General features: G+C 36.1%; 1 protein-coding gene across 4 annotated transcripts in view; it reads right to left on the reverse strand.

The window, feature by feature from the left end:
* Window positions 1-7,705: 7,705 nt before the first annotated feature.
* Window positions 7,706-21,073, reverse strand: part of TMEM65 (transmembrane protein 65) — a 56,044-nt gene continuing 42,676 nt past the window's right edge. For 3 of the 4 annotated variants that reach the window (XM_078153724.1, XM_020964948.2, XM_020964949.2), the window contains 4 exons: window positions 19,447-19,501; window positions 15,298-15,340; window positions 10,893-10,998; window positions 7,706-9,845 (listed from right to left, as the gene is read on the reverse strand). In XM_078153724.1, coding sequence (XP_078009850.1) covers window positions 9,744-9,845; window positions 10,893-10,998; window positions 15,298-15,340; window positions 19,447-19,501 — 306 coding nt within the window. In that variant the 3' untranslated portion in view covers window positions 7,706-9,743. Of the gene's footprint in view, window positions 9,846-10,892; window positions 10,999-15,297; window positions 15,341-19,446; window positions 19,502-21,073 lie in introns of those variants that run through there. The other variant, XM_078153725.1, reaches the window with a different exon arrangement.

Genomic DNA, 21,073 nt, shown 5'->3' on the forward strand with positions numbered 1-21,073 from the left:
ATGCAAAAACTGGGGAGAGCCAAAGTGACTTGGATTTAGTTTAAAGATCCTTTTAGGTCTACCTAGTGATTTCTAACATTTTTCCAATTCTAAAATAACATTTTTCATTTTCTAAGTTTTGCATTGATCATGTCACACAAAATGGAGGACTGTGAACCCTCACATAACATAGAGGGAAGAGCAGACAGAGTTGAGGTGCCTGCCATTTATTCATTTACTCATTCAATAAGCATTTATTATCGAAGCAGGAAGGTGGCATAGAATGACTTAGGAAGAAGTGAGTTTGAATTCTGCCACAAATGACTACCTACTGTGTGACCTTGGGCCTCTCTCAGCCTCAGTTTTCTAATTTATTCAATGAAGATAACAATAGCACCCACCTCATAAGGTTGTAGTGAGAATCAAGTAAGAACATAAATAAAGCACTTTGTAAGCATTAGGGTCCTACATAAATGCTAGTGATGATGATGATGATGATGATGATGACAATGACGATGACGACGACGACGACAACAACAACATTGAGAAAGGCATGAGGACACATAAGACAAAAATGGAATCATCCTTGCCCTCGAGGAGTTTCCACGCCATTAGGGAGAACATAGGTAAATAAAATGACATAAAAAAGTAAATACAAAGGAATTTCTTGGCTAGGGCACTAGCAATTGGAGCAATCAGGATAAGCCTCAAACAGGTGGCAACTCTTAGGGTGAGCCGAAAGGAGCCAGAGATTCTGCAAGATGGAAATGAGGGAGTGCCTTCCAGACATGGAGGACATACTGTACAAAGTCATAGAGGAGGGAGATGGAGTTAACACATACAGTGAACAGCAAGTAGGAAAATTTAGCTGTAAAAGAGTGTGAGAAGGAAAGGATTTATAATAAACCTGGAGAGTATAGCCAGATTGTGAAGGCTTTGAAATGCAAAAAAAAAAAAAAAAGAAAAAAAAGAAAAAAGAAAGAAAGAAAGAAAGAAAGAAAGAAAAAGAAAGAAAGAAAGAAAGAAAGAAAGAAAGAAAGAAAGAAAGAAAGAAAGAAAGAAAGGAAAAGAAAAAAATGGTGTTCTGTTCTATCCTAGAAACAGTTCAGGGCTCCTGGAACTTCTTGAGCCAGGTAGCAAGAGAGCCAGATTCATGCTTTAAAAATATCAATTTGACATCTTTGTGGAAGATAGATGAGGGAAACTGGAGGCAGGGAGACCAATTAAGAGTTTACTGTAATAGTCCAAGCAAGAAGTGATGGCAGGGGTTGGAGGGCAGAATTAAAGTATGAATGGAGATAAGTGAATGGATGGGAGAGAGGATGTGGAGGTTGAACTGAAATGACTTGGGACTAATTTGATATGGTGATGGACTGAGGGAAACCAAAGGACTGAGGATTACTTTGAGGTTGTACATCTGAGTGGCTGACAGGGTAGTGGTATCCCCAATCTATATTTCCAGACTTATTTATTACACATTACTTCCCTTTCCTTGTTTTTGATCCAACCAAATTGGCTGTTTTGCTGTTCCTCACATGCAACATTCTCCACCTATCTCTCTGCCTCTGGAAAGGCTGCTCTCCATGCTAGGAAGATGCTCCCTCCTTACCTTAGAATCCCTAGTTTCATGCTCTAGCTTCTATAAGAAACTTTCCCTGATTCCTCATCTATTAGTGTCTACCCTCCACCAAATTACCATGTATTTATTTTGTATATGTATATGTATCCTCAGTGAGTCAACAAGCATTTATTAAGTACCTACTATGTGCCAGGCATTGTGTTAAGTCCTAGGGATACAAAAAAGGGCAAAAAACAGTGCCTACTCTCAAGGAGCTCACAGCCTAATGGGGACACGGAACTCATTAATTCATTTCCTCAATCCCACCTCAGCCACACACAAAGATGGACATAACCTAACATCCATAAATACACCACCACTTTCATGAACTTTGAAATTCCCTCATCTGATGACAATTTATTAGATTTTTCACCTCACTGTATGCCTTCCAATACCAAACCTCACTCTTCACCCAAGCTGACTTCCAATCCCTCAACCCCTCAGTTCCTTCCCCATCTCCCCTGCACTAGGCACTCTCTTCCTTTCCCCATCTTGACTCCCTAGTGAACCAGCTGAACTCTATATTGTCATCTATATATTGTCAAGCTCAGCAATCACACATGGCAAAGGAGTATCTCACATCCCCTATTCTTTCTTTTGCTGGAATCCCCAAGATAGTCCACTGAGGTATGGCACAGCTTTTCTACTGGGTCTTTGTAGAGCCTTGAATCTGTCTAGTGTGTCCTTGATTCCTAATGCTGACCCTATCAGTAGTACGCTGAGGCAAGAGTCCATATTACCCAGTTGCTTCAAAGTTCACAACGCTCCTCTGGCTAAGGAGGGTGCAGAAGGGAGGATACCAAGACTAAGGCTAGCCTAGGTTTCTGTTTCTACCCTTGTCCCACAACCCCCCCCCCAATTTTCCAGCAGTTTAGCTGGACCACCCACTTCTCTCTGCTACTAGAAGTTTGAATCTCGGATTCCAACAAGCTTCCTGGTTTTTTTACAGGTCCCAGAGAGCATGACCAAGTGCCTCATCCAATCTGAATAGTCTTCCGATCACACCTAAGGAAATGTGTTCACACCGTGTTCACAGAGTGAAAGATGAAAAGTATTCTCACCCAATATATCTGGGCATGGTATCTTATCACTTGCTTTAAGTAGGGTAGAGGTAATGTCTAGGGGCTGATCACTACCCCTAAATGTGATTATTGTAGAAAGTAATTTCTGATGGTCTTGCTCTCTTGTAGTCTAGATATTGGCACAGGAATCTTTTTATGCTTGTGGGGTCCACTGAGCAAGACATAGCCAAACACAAGGCCAAAGTGAACCTATCTGCGGGAGAATTTCCTTGTGCAAAATGTTTTATTCGTGGAGATATGCTGTTATGTTAAATTTTGATGTTTCCAGAGGAATCCTAAGTTGGAAGTACAAGCCAAAAGAGAATATGAGATAACTGGGCATGATACAAACACAAATTTTTCATGAGAAGCCCCAGGACTGAAGTCAGCCCAAATTAAAGCATGCTCTAGTTCTAAGTTATGGGTTATAGTGCTAAATAAAACATGTGACCAAACTTTGGATCAGAAAGTGTGTACTATAAAGAAATTAGTCCCCTTGTATAATTCAGATAGCAGTTCCAAAAAAGAGATATTCCCAAAGTGTTTTCAACAATGACACGAATTGGAATAAGCACAAAACCTCCTTAAGGTAGTTACTTTAAAGGACAGCAGTCATTTGGATAAGTTCTGACATGTTTATTTAAAAACATTTATTTCAACAAACTTCTTTAGAATAATAAATTATGACATGCTTAAATTGTAATACAAAGTGCCCCATTTAAAAGTTTCCATTGTAAATAACCTCCATTAAAAGGGTTGCATTTTAGAAATGGCCACCAAATGAGCATTTTAGATTACCAAAATGCCATACTTACCATTCTCAACCCACAAGTTTTTTGACATCTATTAAAGAGGGCCAATTTCTATGGAAAATATTGGTTTTGAGACAAAGAAAACATTTTTTATAATTTCCAGTATTTACTTCATCCTTATAATTTTTTTCCTGGAATTTGTCTGCTTTAGATGAATTCTGAAAGGTGTTAGGCTTCTTTCTTTTAAACTTGTTTGAAAGGTTTAATATGGGTTGGGTTTTTTGTTTGTTTTGCCTCCCTTCTACGTAAATTTCTTGCCCAGTTGATCAGCTATGTAGTTAGCAGAATGTAAATTGCATGGGAGCAGGACTGCTTTGTCAAACTGAGTCAAAAGACACATAATGACAAGGTGCTTTTTTTAAAAAATCATATCCTTGACATCTGTCCATCCATAATACTTCTAAAATATTTGATTTTTTCAATGAATCCCCAAGTTGCAAAGTACCTCAGGAGACATTTAGTTCAACTTATACCTGGACAAGAATTCCCCCCATCTCATACCTGGCAAGAGAACACTCAGCCATTTCTTGAACACCTCCTCCTCAAGCAGCCCATTCCACTTCTGGATAGCTTTATTTATTAGAAGTCTGTTACATTAGGCCAAAATCTCCATTTCTGTAACTTTTGAGCCTTCCTTGCCTCCTACTTCCATCTGGTGGCAAGTAGAACAAATATAATCTGTCTTCCAAGTGATAAGCCTTCACATCCTCTCACAGGCCCTTAAGTTTGTTCTTTAGGCTAAAGATCCCCCACTATTTCCCCTAATTCCCACATGGCATGACATCAAGGTACTTCCCCATTCTGGTTGCCATTTCCTGGAAGTTTTCTAGTTTGTCAGTGAATGTCCTTCTTAATGGAATGCCTACAACAGAAATTAAACTCTTCAGACGTGGTCTGACACAAGCAAAACTCAGCAATATAATAACCTCCCTAGTCATAGACATCATGCCTCTCTATGCAGCCTTAGATCCCATCAACTTAGGCTTTTTTATTTACTTCTGGCTGCCTTACCATAGGCTCACTGAGTTTGTAATCCACTAAAATTCTCAATCTTTTTCACACAAAATGCTAGCTGGCCACATGCTTCCAATATGTACTTGTGAATTTCTTTTAACCTTCAAGTTTAAGACAGTACAGTTATTCTCAATAAATTTCACCTTACTGAATGCAGCCCAATCATTTAGCCTGCCAAGATCTTTTCAGATCCTGGCTCATTCATCCCTGTTAGCAATCCTTCCTAGTTTTGTTATCATCAGCAAATTTGGTAAGTGTGCTACCCATGCCATCAAGTTCCCTACTCTGCCACAAATGAATGAAGCCAGGGAAAAATGGGGAAAGGGGAGTTTGTTTGGGGGTGAGGGCACTAAAAATTATCATGATAAATTTTTTTTTTTACCTCAAGGTATATTCCTAAAGCATAGATTCAGTCATTTTATAATCTTGTTCAGAAATCACCCATGGGAATGGCTAAACAGACACTTCTAAGTATTATAGATAATTGTTCTTCATATGTTCTTTAAGTAAAGTCTATGACCTAAGTCAGTCCCTCATTTTACAGATGAGAAAACTGAAGCAAAAAGAACCAAGCAATATTTAAAAGGGGGGGGGTGTCAGGAGTCTGAGACATAAGCTTTGGCTGCTTAGGAGTTTATGCACTAAAACATTCACTTATTCATATAAGAACCTCAAGGACTCTCACTCAAAGTCCACCGAACACTTACAGACAATTAATTACAGTCTTGGTTATCTGGTTTCTACGCCCACAGCTCATGGTGAACTGCAAATTCTGAGGTGTGCATGAAAGAATGGCCAGGAATTAACAGAGGTAGATAAACAAAATTCCATGAGCCATTAATAATGTTATAATGTCCCAAATGAGGGACACGATAATCCTACAGTACTCTTCCCTGGTTAGACCACATACAGAATACTATAATCAGATCTGAAGGCAACAGATAGAGGAAGGACATTGACGTACTAAAACACATCCAGATGATCATGACCAGGTTATCAAGGATGACTCAAAGCCAAGTCAGGAAGATCAGTTTAAGGAATGAGAAATGTCCAACCCAGAAAATAAGACTTGGGAAAGATGTAATCACAGTCTTCAAATATCTGTCAAATTGCCATATGAATTCTGCCTGGTTTTCTTGGCTTAGAGTACTAGGTAGAAACTAGAGTGGTATAGATTTTGTCTCAACATAACTACATTCATAAAAATGGGCTATCTTAAGAAATACTAAATTCTCCACCATTAGAAGTCTTTAAGAAGAAGCTCGACAGTCATTTGTCTAGGATGCTACATAACAGATTTTAAAGTTAAACACTGGACTCTCAGGTCTCAAGGCCACATGTGGCCCTCTAGGTCCTTGAGTGAGGCCTTCTGACTGAGTCCAAGTTTTAAGGAATAAATCCATTTATTAAGGGGATTTGTTCTGTGAAGTTTGGACTCAGTCAAAGGGCCACACCTGAGGACCTAGAAGGCCACATGTGGCCTCAAGGCACAGGTTCCCCACCCTTGGATTATCCCTAAGGTCCCTTCCAACTTTAAGTTTCAATCATTCTATAAAACAAAAAGCAGCAAAGCATTGTTCTATACAGTAAACAGAAAATTAGCCTCGGTCAAGAAGATCTGGGCTCAAATACCATTTGTGTGACCTTGGGCAATTCACTTAATCTTTTAATGCTTGAGAAAACTCTCTTAAGACTACAAATTCCAGAACAGTTGCCAATGTACATTGGTAAAGGGAATTTTCTCACTGGCATTCTCTAACAAATGAAATCACAGGTTCAGACATTAAAAAAAATCTATATGATAGCTTACAGATTAATTGTTAGAGAAGAAACAGGAGAAATCATAAAAAGCAGACAAGAACACAAAAAGCATAGCTGGGGGCAGATAGGTGGCGCAGGTATAGAGCACTTGAAGTCAGGAAGACCTGAGTCCAAATCTTCAGACCAAACACTTGACACTTACTAGTTGAGTGACCCTGGGCAAGTCACTTAACCCCAATTGCCTTTAAAAAAAAAAAAGCATAGCTGTCTAGGGACATTTATCATAGGGTCAAATAGCCCCGAAAATCTCAATAAACCTTAAGAGCATCACTTCCTAATAACACAATATACTGGTGATGAGTGTTCTGAAAGGAAAATCTGAAGCAAAAAAAGTCAAATTCTGTTCCTTATACTCTTAGGAAGGGAAACAGTTCATTTTAGAGAGATTTGCAGCAAAAATAGTTACTGGCAGAGTGTACTTTATTTAAGCAAATTTTTAAAAATCAGTTGGGATTCTGATAATTTTCAAGTACCTTTGTATCCTTGATTTTTTTGCTAATAAAGACCAAAATAGTCAGAGTAGGATTATTTCTCCATTACCTATGCCATAACAAAAAACACAGATTGCACAGAGATGGCTACCTTTCTGCAATAAGCATGTATTATCTTAAATTTCCTTTAAGTCTAAAGATTTTCACTAACTGGAGATAACTGTGTCCATTTAAAATTTCAAAATCAAAACTACATTTTCAACTTCTTAAAATATGTTTAGTTCAATTTATCTCAGTTTAAAAAAACAGTTGTAGTTAAGCATACAGTAACAACAAAATGCACTCAATTTACATGCATCCACAAGTTAAACAAAAACTAATACATAGACATGTTTTGACTTAAATGAATACTGCTATAGCAGTTAATACTGTTCTTGGCTCCATTATTGTTTCAGTGTTCAAACATTAATAAATAATTAGCATGAGAAATGAAGGCTCCATTTTTAACGGTAAGAAAATACCATGACAGACCCCAAGAATGAAATAAGCTTATGTGAAGATATCATCTTGGGAAGCCAAACCAAGAAACTACTTTGTACAAAGCACCATACTTAGAATTATGATTCTGAGCAACAAAAACCTTCGGTAAGGGTGCGGGTGTTTAATTTACTTTAACAATAGTTCATTATTTGAATTATCCAATTAAGTCTCAAATTAGGAATTTATTTACTTCACATTGTGAAATGATAAATTATGTCAAGAATGTTGCATTCAAGCTCTTCTAGGAAAAAAATTGATGTCAAAATCAGATTTTGTTAAGACTGCATTAATTTATGAAGAGAAAAATACACCACAAAGCTTTTTCTGGACAACAGTACGTATTTGGAGATAATAAGTTTAAAAAAAAATGCAAGCACCACACTGAAATATTTGTATGAAAATAGGTGGGATTGGTTATACACAACAGTGTCCAAAGTATTTAAAACATTTATTTAAATAAGTCTTCATCTAAAATAACACACCACAGTACTCATATATCAAACAGTCCAGCATAATTTGGCATTGACCTGGTAATTCCTGAATGGGCAAACAACATAAACCACAATTTTTGGAAAGGCCTCAAGTCCTATAATTCTGTACAACGTAAATGAGAGTCAAATTATTTCTGCATCATAAAAATTATATTTCCTCTATATTTCCCCATTTTTGCATTCTGCAACTTGTTTAGGTTTCTGCTTCTGCTTCTTTTCCTCTCTTCACTTGTAATTAAAGGATGGCACTGAATATGTAAAAGTGGTTGAGAGAATTTATAACTAATTATTTCATGTGACAGTTTAGCTCTTCATTTTTAAAATGGGCTGTTATAAGTAAACAAATGCCAACTGCAAAAAAGCTTTAACATATTATGGCTGTAAATATTACAGTCATTCTACAAGTTTTAAAAGCCAAAGCAGCAGCATAACAACCTTGAACAGCCAAAATAAAATTCCTACCTGATAATTCTCCCCATAACATATGAGGTAGGAAATTGGCTTAATTAACACCCATTTATAATTATGTAATTAATAGTCCCTATTTTGAAAAGCTATAAAGATTGAGAAAATTAAATCTCATTCATGATTAAATTCCAATGATATAAAAGAACAGAAATGAGCAACTTCTATTTAGAACATATTTTGAATAACAGAAAAACATGACCTCAGACATAAGTTACTTAACCCCAATTGCCTCACCAAAAAAAAGATAAAATAAAATAACAGAAAAACAAGGCAAAAAAAAGGTTCCTCATCAATTTTGACTACACAGTTAAAAAAAAAACACAAAGGCTAGTTTTGCCCACAAAATATTTTTTTTCCAGAAAGCAAGCCCATCAATAAAAAAGATACATATACATGTTGACATCTCAAGTATCAGCATAGAGACTTCAGCAATGGAAATCTTATGGATAAAGATGAAATTTTTGAAAAACCCTCTTCCTCAGCAGAGCACGAGAACCTTTCCAGTTCTGTTCAACTTCACTATTTGTACCACAAGCCTTCTCAGATTCCAGTTCCTTCTCTTAATTTTTTTCTTGTCTATAGAATTCATGTATCCTTAATTTTCAACTCTCACATACAATTTCCATTTTTCTCTCCCTTTCTGTTCTCTTAACTATAAAAATAGAACACCATGTTTAATTCTGTGATAATTTTCCCCATAAAACATACCAAAAATTATTAGTTTTTCTTTTCTATGAGCCCAAAACAGAACACAATTACTCAAAATTGGGAGTTTTAAGGCAAAAAAAAAAGTAGAAAAAAAATGAAGTAGAAAGTACATTTTATAACATGGGGTATTTTATGTAAGTGGGAAGATATGCATTAACTTCTGGCTCTTAAGACTCAAAAAGATCAAAGAAAATTTAAAAAAATCCAGCAACACTTAAAACAAACAGCTCAATTCCACACTGATTGAATGAGTCAACGAGGAAAGAGAAGTACTGTGCATGAATGGAAATTCATTATCTCAAATCAGGCCAAAACTGATACTAGGGGCAAGAACAATGATGGAATTAAAAACCTTTAGCAAAATGACCAATAGTGTTTGTATATGGGAAAACTTCAAAGCTGATTTCAAACAGCTATGAATAAGAGAGGATGTTTTCATGCAAGTATACGTAGTTGATAACAAAAGCAAATCCCAAATCTATACAGTACATCAATGACTTAGAATAAAATAATAGCCTTGTTATATATAACATATGAAAAATAAAACTGTAAAATAAAAATGTCCACTGCCACTACTGAAAAGGCATTTCAACAATTTATATGAAATTACGAAGCCATTTTTTATAAAAAGATGTACTAAGAACACCAAGCCACAATAAGTTAGTGTTTTAATAAAACATGCTTAATTGCTTGTTCCCATATCTATACATAGTTACTGTCTTAATTCCTAAATATTGTGACAGCATAGTTAATAAGTGAGGTACATTATTTTACATCTTTCTATAAAGATTCTAAAACAGTTAATTTTTTTCTTCCAGTTTTTTTTCTTCTTCTTCTCCTCTAAAGAACAACAAAGGAAACATTCCTAAAATGCAACCAACAGCCACTCCGACAGCTTTGCCCTAAGGAAATAAAGGAGAACAAAAAATAAAATATTTAATATCACTTTTCTAAAAGTTACTTTATTCCTGAAAGAGATGTGATTACTTCACTATCTGTATAATTAGAAAAGTAATTGAAATATATTATAAATTCAGGCTTAACATTTCTTCTGAGAGAAGCCATTTTCTCTCTTCTGACAGTCTCATTTCTCCTTAAGTCCTCAGAGATGCTGTCAGGAGTCAAAAGCACTATTTCAGCCTAAGGGAGGTGATGCCCCTCCTCTGCCCCACAAAATACTGCACTCAGAAATCCTGATCAAGTAAACATGGTATTTAATTTCTGTGACAGGACTCTAACAAACTGCTGAGTTTATCCCTAAATGAAAACATCAATGCATATTGGATAAGATTTTTCTTATTTTCACATTTGGTTCATTTCCTATCAATATATTATTGAATTAAGCTTATTACTTTATTCACTGAATTCCATTAAAATCTGTAATTTTTAAAATTAAATTAAATTTAGTGTATTACAATGACTACAACAATGCAAATGGAAAGAACAATAAAAATGGAACTAAACAACGTTCTGGCTGGTCCAGAACAAGAAAGGAGAAAATGTACTTCCCTCCCTTCTTCACAGACAAGGGGGAATATGAGTGTTGAACACTGAGTATATTATCAGACTTGGTTATACACGCATACATATATAATGCATTTTGCTGAGGTATCTTTTCTCCCCCTCTACTCTTTGTTATGAGAAATACTTTGCTGGGTTAAGGGATAAGGAGAAATATATTTAGGAATGAAAGTGATAAAAAAAAAGATATCAACAAAAACTAAAAATGATTTAAAAATCAACATTTACTATTTTTTTGAGGAAAATCTCAAGGATGAAAGAAATTAAGAACATAAAATCATTAATTTTCTTATTAGTTCAGTCAATTACTGAGTTTTCCCCCAAAAAAGGTTAAAATACTGCTAAAAATCAAATTGCCTGAAAGCTTGAATCACGTTACAAATTACAATGTTATTACAATCTTACCAAGTTCTTACAAAAATGCTTACCAAGTGCGCACTAAGACGTGTTTGCCACATATCAACTTGCTTGGGTGTGAGATCAGGAATTGACAGGCCTAACCTGGAAGCTAAAGCTTCAACATAGCCTGCAAGACTTAAAAACAAACAAATATGTTAAGTGGCTATAACGTAACTTTTTTTGATACAAAGATTAATTTTCTGAGGCATAAAACTCTTCCATTTTTCTTCCATTCAAAAATAATAAAACTGAACAAGCATTTATTCAGCACCTGCTATATACCAATCCCTTCTTTCAAGGAGCTTATTATCGTCTATTGGAAGGAAATAGCACTTACTATACAATGAAAAAAATACAAAATATTTACAAAGGAATTAGGGAGAAGGAGGAATAATACTATAAGCGAAAGGAATTTAGGCTTTCAGCACTTTAGCTGAGCTTTAAAGAAATATTGATTCTACAAGGTAGAGGTGAGGAGACAGTATATATCAGATTTAGGTGGCCTACGCAAAAGCAGGAAGATGATAGACAAAATGTGGATACAAGGAACAGCAAAAAGGCCAGTTTAGTTGTAATACAAAGTACATGCAGGAAAGTGATATCCAAAAGCCTTGAAAAAAAGTTTACAGCCACACTGTAAAGGGTTATCTTGAGGTAAGAGGGTGCCCCTGGAGGTTCTTACAGAGAGGACATACATGGATAGGCCTGTGATTTAGAAATATCCAAACATCCTTTTGCAGCTGTGTGTGGAAGAAGGGAAAAGCTGCAGAGAGGGAGACCAATTAGGTGGGTCATTGTACTAGAAGAAGCAAGAGATGATGAGGGCTTGAATGAGGGAAAAGGAAACATGTGGTAAAATAGCCTCCACACTGACTCCAAGACTGTGAGCCTGAATGATTAAAAGGATGGTGGTACACTCAACAGACCTAGGTAAGTTAGAAAAAATTGGGAAGGTTGGGGATGAGGGTGAAGGAAGAGACTAAATTCTCTTTTCAACATGTTTCATTTCAGATGCCTACAGGATAATTAGCTGGAAATATCTAATAGACAGGTAGAAGTAAAGGACTGATGATTCAGGAAGGACTGAGAGCAGTATGTGGATCTGCAAAGTCTGCAAAGAGTTGACAACTAACTCAGAGAGAAGCTGATGAAATCCCCAAAAGGGAAATATGAAGAAAGAACAGAAGACATAGGATAGAGTCCTGAGGCACACCTATGTATAGGGAATGAGACAATGATGGTCTTAACAAAGAATATTGAGAAAGAATAACAAGGCAGGTGGGAACAGATCCAGAGGAGGGCAATGTCATGGAAATCCAGGGAGGAAAGGATGTCTGGAAGGAGGAGATGGTCAACAAAGCCAAATCCTGCAGAGAGGTGCAGGATAAATGAGGACTAAAAAAGATCATCACTTCAAACAATTAATAGATCACTGGTAAATGTGGAAAGAACAGTTTCATTTAAGTTTTCTCTTTACAGAGAGAATACAAGTGCCCTGGGAGCAGGGAATGTAATTTCTCTCTTTGTATCCCTAATGTCTAGCTGACACATTTATGATTTCATAAATTTAGACACTGCCTCCAAAATTACAGAGCAAAACCTATTCATTCCTGCCCATCTTGTGTTACTCTTGCCCACATCCTTCCATAAGTCTGCCAAAGAAGGTCAGCCACATAAGCTGGAAATTTTCCTTACTTTCTCTTGCCATATTGACAATAGGGTCAGTCCCTAAATAAACATTTATTAAGTGAGTTACCTTCATTCATTCATTCATATATTTAGCTGAGGTACCTTTTCTCCCTTTCTATTCTTTGTTATAAGGAATGGTTTGCTGGGTAAGGGACGGAAAGAAACATATTCAGGAATGAAACTGATGTAAAAACAAGATATCAACAAAAACTAAAAATTAAGTGTCTACTATGTGCCGTCACTGTACCAAAGCACTAGGGATACAAAGAAAGGTAAAAGATAGTCGCTGCCTTCAAGGAGCCCGAAATCTAATGGTGGAGACAACATGCAAATAACTACGTACAAACAAGCTAAATACAGTGGAATGAGTATTCTGGAGGTCCATCTATAATTGCTTGACTTCACCACATAACCAATCCATATTCTTGCAACATTTTTTAATGATGTTCATCAACGCTCCTCATTGATTACGTGTTGTAGCCTAATCATCTCCACCACATTATCCTCCATTGCCCTCTTTGCGATATTTTTTTGGAGACTGTTATATTCTATTAGAATATAAGCTCCTTGAAGACAAGGACTGCATGGTTCACTTTTGTCACTGTATCCTCAGCACTTAGCACAGTGCCTTAGTTCATAACAGATGCTTAATAAATACTTGTTGGTTGATTCTATATTTTGCTGCCATACAGCAATGTCAACAGAAGATTGACATTGAAAAGACAGGCCTTTACTTTCATGAGAAGCTTGAGGTCATTAAAAGATCCCTGCAATTTCACAAAGGTCTTGTTTTTTGATTATGAAAAAGCATAGGATTAGGTAGAACAAAACACTATGGTATACACTGTTTTACAAGGTTTCTCCCATTCCCATATCAAAACTGTTCAAGATCCCTTAAAAGAGATAACCCTGATCAACCACCCTTAGAGTGTAAGCTCCTTTCAAGTAGGTATTGTTTCATATCTTGTGTCTGACACACAGTAGGTGCTTGATAAATGACTGTTGCTGAATTAATTGATCAGGCAAGACATACGAACAGAGATGTATCCTTGACAAAGGTGTCTGACACCGTGACAGAAGAGATCCAGTGCAAAGTACAGTGTGAAGAAAAAGTACAGAGTGGGGAGGTCAGGATGTTTATGGATAGCATTTACTTTTCATGGCAAACACCAAAGTGCTGCAGATCCCTTGAAAAAGTCTTGTCAGCATTCAAAGGAGGTGAGTCTGACCATCCACAAGGAAAGATCAAGTAGATGAAAGATGTCTGTTTCCTAGTTTGATAACTAACTGAGCAATTAGGCCAAACTTCAAGGAACCAAGAATTGATTTTAAAACGTTCTAAAACTATTTAAATGTCATTTTTAAAAGGAGTACACACAGCTTTTTCTAAGAGTTGGGCTGTGAAAGAAAAGAGAAAGGATGGTAGTTAGGGGAAGGTAGGATCAAGTAAAGGTTTTTTAGGGGTTCAGGAGATCCAGACACATTTTTAAACATTTGAAGAGTCAGCTGACTAGGAAGACAGAGGGTTATGAAAGGTGCAAGTTCCCCCAAGAAAACAGGAGGAGATGAGATGAAAGAATTTTACAACTGAAAGGCACAATTTTTTAAATGGCCTTAAAGTATTTGCTACAACTTTGAAATTATACCTTGTAAATTTTTTTAATCTTGCAAAAACAATAGAATTAATTTATATGAACAACTCTCTACTACCTTAGCAAAAATTCATTGATTCCAAAAGCGTTTAAAACAGGTTTTGCAGTATTTTATATTTGAAATATATATGACAATTAGTGATATAAAGTCTTTACCACTTGGCACATGGAAAGCATTAAGAATACATAAAAGAACATATAGAGAAAACTGAAGCACTCATGATTTGAGAATGCCTAACACAATCAGAAGAGAAAACCAAAGATTCTGAAATGTAAAAGATATCAAATCCATGCCATGCTGCATTCTAAATCACAGATGATTTTAATAGATGTAAAAGAGAATTAAACACTACTAGATTATAAGATCCATGCAGGGGGAGATCACTTCTTCTGTAAGCTTTGTTTCTCCCCCACCACCTAAATGCAGTGGTCAGCACACAATGGCATTTAATAAAAGATAAGTGATTTGAATTAGTTCAAAAAATTCCCTCTTGGTTTGGCTGACTTTACCCAACACATCCAAAAGCATCAACAGAGGGGACAGAGTAAGTTAGAAGGCAAACTTTAGCATCGCCTACCATATCATTACAGAATGTGACAACTTAGATGACCCTCAGTCCAACCTAGCAGAGTACAGAGCAAGAGGGACCAGGCTTATTTATTACCTGTAAGACCTTGCACAAGTCACTTATGATGGGCAATGGCCTCTAAGGTCTCATCTAGTTTTTACTCCTTGAAGAGCTAGTCTGCAAATGCCTCTTTGCCAGCAGCTTATCTAAGATTTACAGGGAATAACCAAATGACTTTTCTAATTTTGCCCTGACATTTATTAGCTATACAACTATATGCAAGCCTCTTAACCCCCTAAAACCTCAATGGCCTCATCTACCATGCCTGCACCTCACATGGTGGTTGTGAGGATCAGAGGAGAACGTAAATAAAGTGCCTTGCAAACCTTAAAGCATTAAGTGAATGACAGCTACATTATTATGTATGTTACAAAGTTTTTTAAAGCCTTAGTTCTGAAAATCTCAGTCAAAAATAAAACTTACATTCTTGCAAATGTTTCAAGTTTTAAAAACACAAAACTTACCCAAGTCCAGCTAAATCTGAAATAAGATTTCCCAAAGCAGCAGCTAAAAGATTAGAAAAAATTATTTGAAAAGTAAAATTAGAAAAATGCTTACCAAAAAATCATAATTCAGAAACTCCAACATTAATACATTTCCCAAACTATGTGAACTGATGACCACAGAATAACTGACCAAGATAGAAACAGTACCCCCAAATTAAAAAGCAAAAACAATTTCACAGAGGATACATTGTTCTACCTCCAACAATTAGCATTTTTTTTCTCTAGTTCTAGCAACCGACGTCATCTTGGAGGGAAGTGCCAGTGGAAATCCTAGGGAATATTTCCTTGATCACGTGCTATGTAACATGTGTCTAAAATTCTAACAAAGACAAAGAAGGCACACTTGTTAAACCTGCAGACGACCAGAAGCTGGGAGGCAGGACTAACAAGACCCAAAAATATTACAGGCTGGAATGACTGGGCAAAACTAAGTAAGAAGACATGGAATAGAGAGACATGTGAAATTCTATACTTGGGTTAAAAAAAATAAAACTTAAAGGATTCAGGAGTGAGAGACAGGCAGCTGTTGGTCTAAAAAAGATAGGGGATACAGGGATGGTACCAGAGCACAAGTTCAAGGAGCCAAAAGTGTGTGACAAGGCAGCCCAAAAGCATCGATCAGCTTTTTGAATGCCATGCAAACGTGCCTTCAGAGGCATAGGATATTTGTTTAAATCACTTAACATCTGAGTGTCAATCTCATCTGAAAAAAAAAAGGATAATGATAATTGCAGTATTTACCTAGTAAGTATATTATACCATCTCATTTGATCATCACGTGTAAAGCACTTTGCAAAACTTAAATCATGACACAGAGGCGACATGATGCAGTGAATTGAGTGCTGGACTTGGAGTCAGTAAGATCCAAGTTCAAATCCCCCCTGAACCACCTACTAGTTTGTATGGCCCTGGGCATGTTACTCGGTCTCCCTCAGTTCCTCATCTGTTAAATGAGAAGGTTGAACCAGATGACCCTAAAGTCCCTTCCAATTCTAAATCTATGATCCTATGATCCCAGAATGAAGGAGTTGGCAGTTCTGTCATACTCTTCCCTGGTCAGCCCATTTGTGCAGTATTATTTATTTCTGGGTGCCATATTTTAGCAAGGATATTGTAAGGGGGAACAAGGACTGGAAATCATGTCGTGCAAGTGTCAGCTGAAGAAACCAGGGACATTGAGCCTGAAGAAGAGAAAAATTGTATACACCATGCTGGCCGTCTTTAAGCATAAGACCAATCACGTGTAAAAGAGAGTGGACTTGTTTTGCCTGGCCCCAGAAGGTAAAAGTAGGAGCAATGGATAGAAGTTACAGAAAAGCAGGCTGAGCTTTGCTGTCATTTAAATAAAAAACAAGGGGCAGCTAGGTGGCGCAGTGGATAGAGCACTGGCCCTGAAGTCAGGAGGACCTGAGTTCAATTCTGGCCTCAGACCAAACATTTGACACTTACTAGCTGTGTGACCCTGGGCAAGTCACTTAACCCCAATTGCCTAAAAAAGCTAAATAAACAAATAAACAAACAAATGAATAAATGAATGAATACATAAATTTAATTTAATTTTAAAAAAACAAACAAAAAACTTCCTAGGCACAGCCACACAAAAGTGGGATGAATAAGCTCAGGTTTCTCTTTCCCCGTATTCCTTGTATTTATGTTTATGCAAGGTGAAGGAACAGAAGAGTTGAAAATGACTCAGGTTTTGACCCTAAATTACTTGAAGAGTGGTGGTGGTATACAAAGGATCCTAGGTCTAGAGCGGGAAGGGATCTCAGAAACCATCTAGTTCAACCTCCTCATTATACAGATAAGCAAACTGAGGCCCAGGGAAAGTTAGTATTCAACCAATGTCACCAAAAAGCAAACATCAGAGGTAGGATTTGAACCCAGATCTTCTGACTCCAGAGGCAAAGCTTCTTTCATCGTACTATACTGCGAAGTTTAAATCTCCAGTGATTCCCTATTAATAACTGAACGGATGCTTCTCATAGTATACTGTATGAACCCCTCCACTATACCAATCACATTCTCCCCCATGTCAGAAATATTTGTATATGTGTCTCTTCCTCAATTAGATTTTAAGTAACTCAAGAAAAGTGTATATATATTTGTATTTGTATCCCAGACTTAAGTCTTTGAGAGGCTGGAGAGCTATGTGCCAGCTATGTTAAGAGAGCATTCTTGGAGAAGTACATGTCTAGACTGCCTCTGAGGCAGCTGCCTTCCACATCTGAGACAGTATAGTTTTGTCCTTAGACCTTTCTTCCCTCTCACTTCTCTCTTACTTGGTGACCTCATTTACTACTATGGCTTCAATGTATCACCTCTGTAGAAATGTCTCTCAAATTTAAATTCTCTTACCTTCAATCTCTGTCTAGAGTTCCAATGCTATATTTCTAACTGTCTTCTAGATATGCTATAACATGGCAAGTTCATAATGTTCAAAACTGAACTCCATCTCTCCCCCAATTCTTCTACCTACTCAACTTTTCAATTCCAGTCAATATTACCATAGTATAGTGAGAAAGGGACCAAGTCTGAAAACTGAGGATACCGGTTCAAACCTTGCCTCTGATGTACTGTTATCAGTCTGACCTTGCTCAAGTCATTTAACCTCCCTGCGCCTCAGTTTCCTCGTGTGTAAATGAGGAAATTGGACTAAATGGCCTCTGAGGTTCCTTCCCACTCCAAATCTATGATTCTACGTATATCACTCCTCTCCCAATCATCCAAGATAAAAACCTCAGGCATTTCCAATTCTTCCTTCTCCTTCACTCCATATAACCAGTCAATTGTCACGTCCTGTCAAAAGCTTTTTAATATCTTCCTCCTCTATCCCTTTCTTTCCATTATCACTGCAACCATCCTAATTCAAGTCTTCATCCCTTACTGCCTATTCAGTAGACTATTAAATAATTTTCCTAGTTCCAGTCTACCCTTTCTCCAATTTACTCCTTCATATCACTTTCAAAGTAATCTTCCGAGTGGACCATTCCAGTCATTCCTCTAATCAAAGACCTTCAATGGCTCTCTATTACTTACTGAATAAAACCTTCTCATAGTACACTGTCTGAACCTCTTCTCTATCCTGATCATATTCTCTCAAATCAAAATTTGTATGTTTTTTCCATAAATTGGATTTTAATGACTTTAAGAATAGTGTCTGTGTTGTATTTATTTTTGTATCTCAATCACCTAGCAGAGTATCTTTTTGGGGGTCCAGACTTATATAGAAAAGTTCTAGAAACTCCACTAATGAAGACTGGCAACCTAGTCATAACATATTCTTCAAGAGTTTTTTCCTAGGGCACTGAAAATTTTAATGATTTTCCCATGGTTACACAGCCAGTATGTATCAGAGACAAGATTTAAACCCATTCTTCCACACTGTAAGGCTGGTTTCATACACAGTAGGAACTGATTTTGTTGAACAGAATTTTCATTATCTGCCTTCAGTGTAAAAAAAACATAGCAACCATAAGTCTCACCACCGAAAATGGAAAGGTTGTGGTAAGGGGAAAAAATTATATCTTATAGTACTTTTCCCATTTGTCTCTCTCTAATTTTCTACCTAATTGCAAATTAAGTGTGATATAGCAGAAAGACTATAGATATGTAGTCAGAAGACTTCAGTTTAAATCATAGTTCTACCACTTAGCTGTGTTATTTTGAGCAAGTCAACTTATGGGCCTCAGAATGGAAAGATACTATTCTCACTACCTATTTCATAGGATTTCACATGTAAGAATATACATAAAAGACTTCGTAACCAAAAATGTTATAAAACATAAGCCTTTATTAAAGACAAACTGTGCTGCAGACAAAGTGAAGGAGAGGTAAGTAAGAGAAAGGTACAATCTATCCAAGTCAAAGGGGATGCTCAATGGGAGTAAATATACTGCCCAGGAGCAAAATATAATAACATGTTTTGAACTCTTCAGGAAGGTGCTACATAAATACAAAATGAAGAGAATAAATGATTTCTATTTTAAAAGACACTTTAAAGGCAAAATCTATTAGAACAAATTATCTTCCTCAATAAGAATTTTCGTGGAAAAAACTTTCAGTGCATAAACAGCAATATAAGGACCTTTTATTTATATTACTTGCCTGCCATAGTTGAAATCCCCAAAATAATTCCAATAGACAACTCTATTTGGGTTCCCTAAAAATGAAAAATAGGAAAAAGACATTTTTAATATTTTAAAATGAAGTTTAAAAATAAAACATAGAAAACTATAAAACTGTATACTGAAATAGATATACTGATTATCTTCTTATTCCAGTACTATATACTGTACAATGATAACATCAAAAAAAATTCTTATATCAGAGATTTCTAACATATAGTTTCATATTACACAAAGTATATAGCAGAGGTGACCTTAGGAGATATTTTAGTTAGGTTTTGTTCTTTGTTGAGGGAAAAAAGGAATATACACTACTATAGATATTGAACAAAAGCATAGTTTACAAACAGAGAAAGATATTTTAGAAGATCCCTGAACTAAGGGAATACTTGTTCATATATAATTTTAATACTGAATGCTGACCTTTTTATTAATTTACTTTCTACTAAAAGACTAAAAAAGAAGACATTCATTTCCTAGGGACCCCTATAATTAGAGGGGCCCCCAAATTATTCTTTAATATTAATACTTTTAATAGTTTATTTATAAAGCTTCATACAATTTGAGTTTAGATGACTCATTTACAAAGAGAATTAGCAATATTTGGGCCAATAAATCTACAGCATAAGACAAAGCCCCTTTTTATTTCTGTAACACATTTAATCTAAGGAATTCAAAAGTACTATATAGACTTTTCATTATTCCTCTGAGGACGAAAAGGGGCTTAGTGTATTACTACCTCCATTTTAGAGATGAGGGAACTAGGGCAACAGTATATCAAATTATTCAATTGGGATTGATTATGTAGAACTGGGAAGTAAATCCCAGGTTCTCATTTTCCAATCCAATCACTCTGCTACACTTCAGTCAAGATGACTGACCTCTCAAGTCTTTTACACTCTCGTCTGAGAAAGTACAGAAGATTCAGAAACCTCTAATCATGTTTCTGAGAAATACTACACTCTCTGACATAAGGGAATATTGAGTTATCTGTCATGAATTTTTCACATGGTTGAAGGAAGAAGATTTAAATTATTTTACCTCAGTTTGTTTTGTTTCATTTTTTCCTGTGGGATGTCTTTGTTTTACCACTAATATCCACTACTTGCTATATATGTGCCCCAAACAAGCTGATGCATAAAAGACCTACCAGGCACTTTAATTACAAAGTGGCAACCAAAGTGAATTTTCAAAGAAATAAATTCAGAAAAGAAAGAAGGAAAATATAAGCAAAACAAAATGAATGATACTAAGTATTTTAATCTGCTAGAAATGAAACATAACTTGGGTACTAATATAAAAGAGAAATGACTAGCAGTTTCAGCAATATAAAAAATATTTATTGCTTCTTTGAGAGCAGGTGTAACATTAGTGAAGTCTGAGGGGAAAATGTATATAAAAATTATTTTTCAAGTAGCTGCTAACTCAGCTTCACATAAGAGATTTATTTATCTTCTAAACAGCAATAAACAGAGGTAGAAAATTCCCAGATAAAGCAAAGACAATTTTGGGGACATTTAAATATAGCTGCTAGATCACTGTTTAAACCCAACTTAAATTATATTCAAGTATTTCAAAGTTTTGCTAATATCCATTGCAACAAAACT

This window comes from Phascolarctos cinereus, unplaced genomic scaffold, assembly GCF_003287225.1.
Source record: "Phascolarctos cinereus isolate Bilbo 61053 unplaced genomic scaffold, phaCin_HiC Scaffold_4;HRSCAF=312, whole genome shotgun sequence".
NCBI lineage: Eukaryota > Metazoa > Chordata > Mammalia > Diprotodontia > Phascolarctidae > Phascolarctos > Phascolarctos cinereus.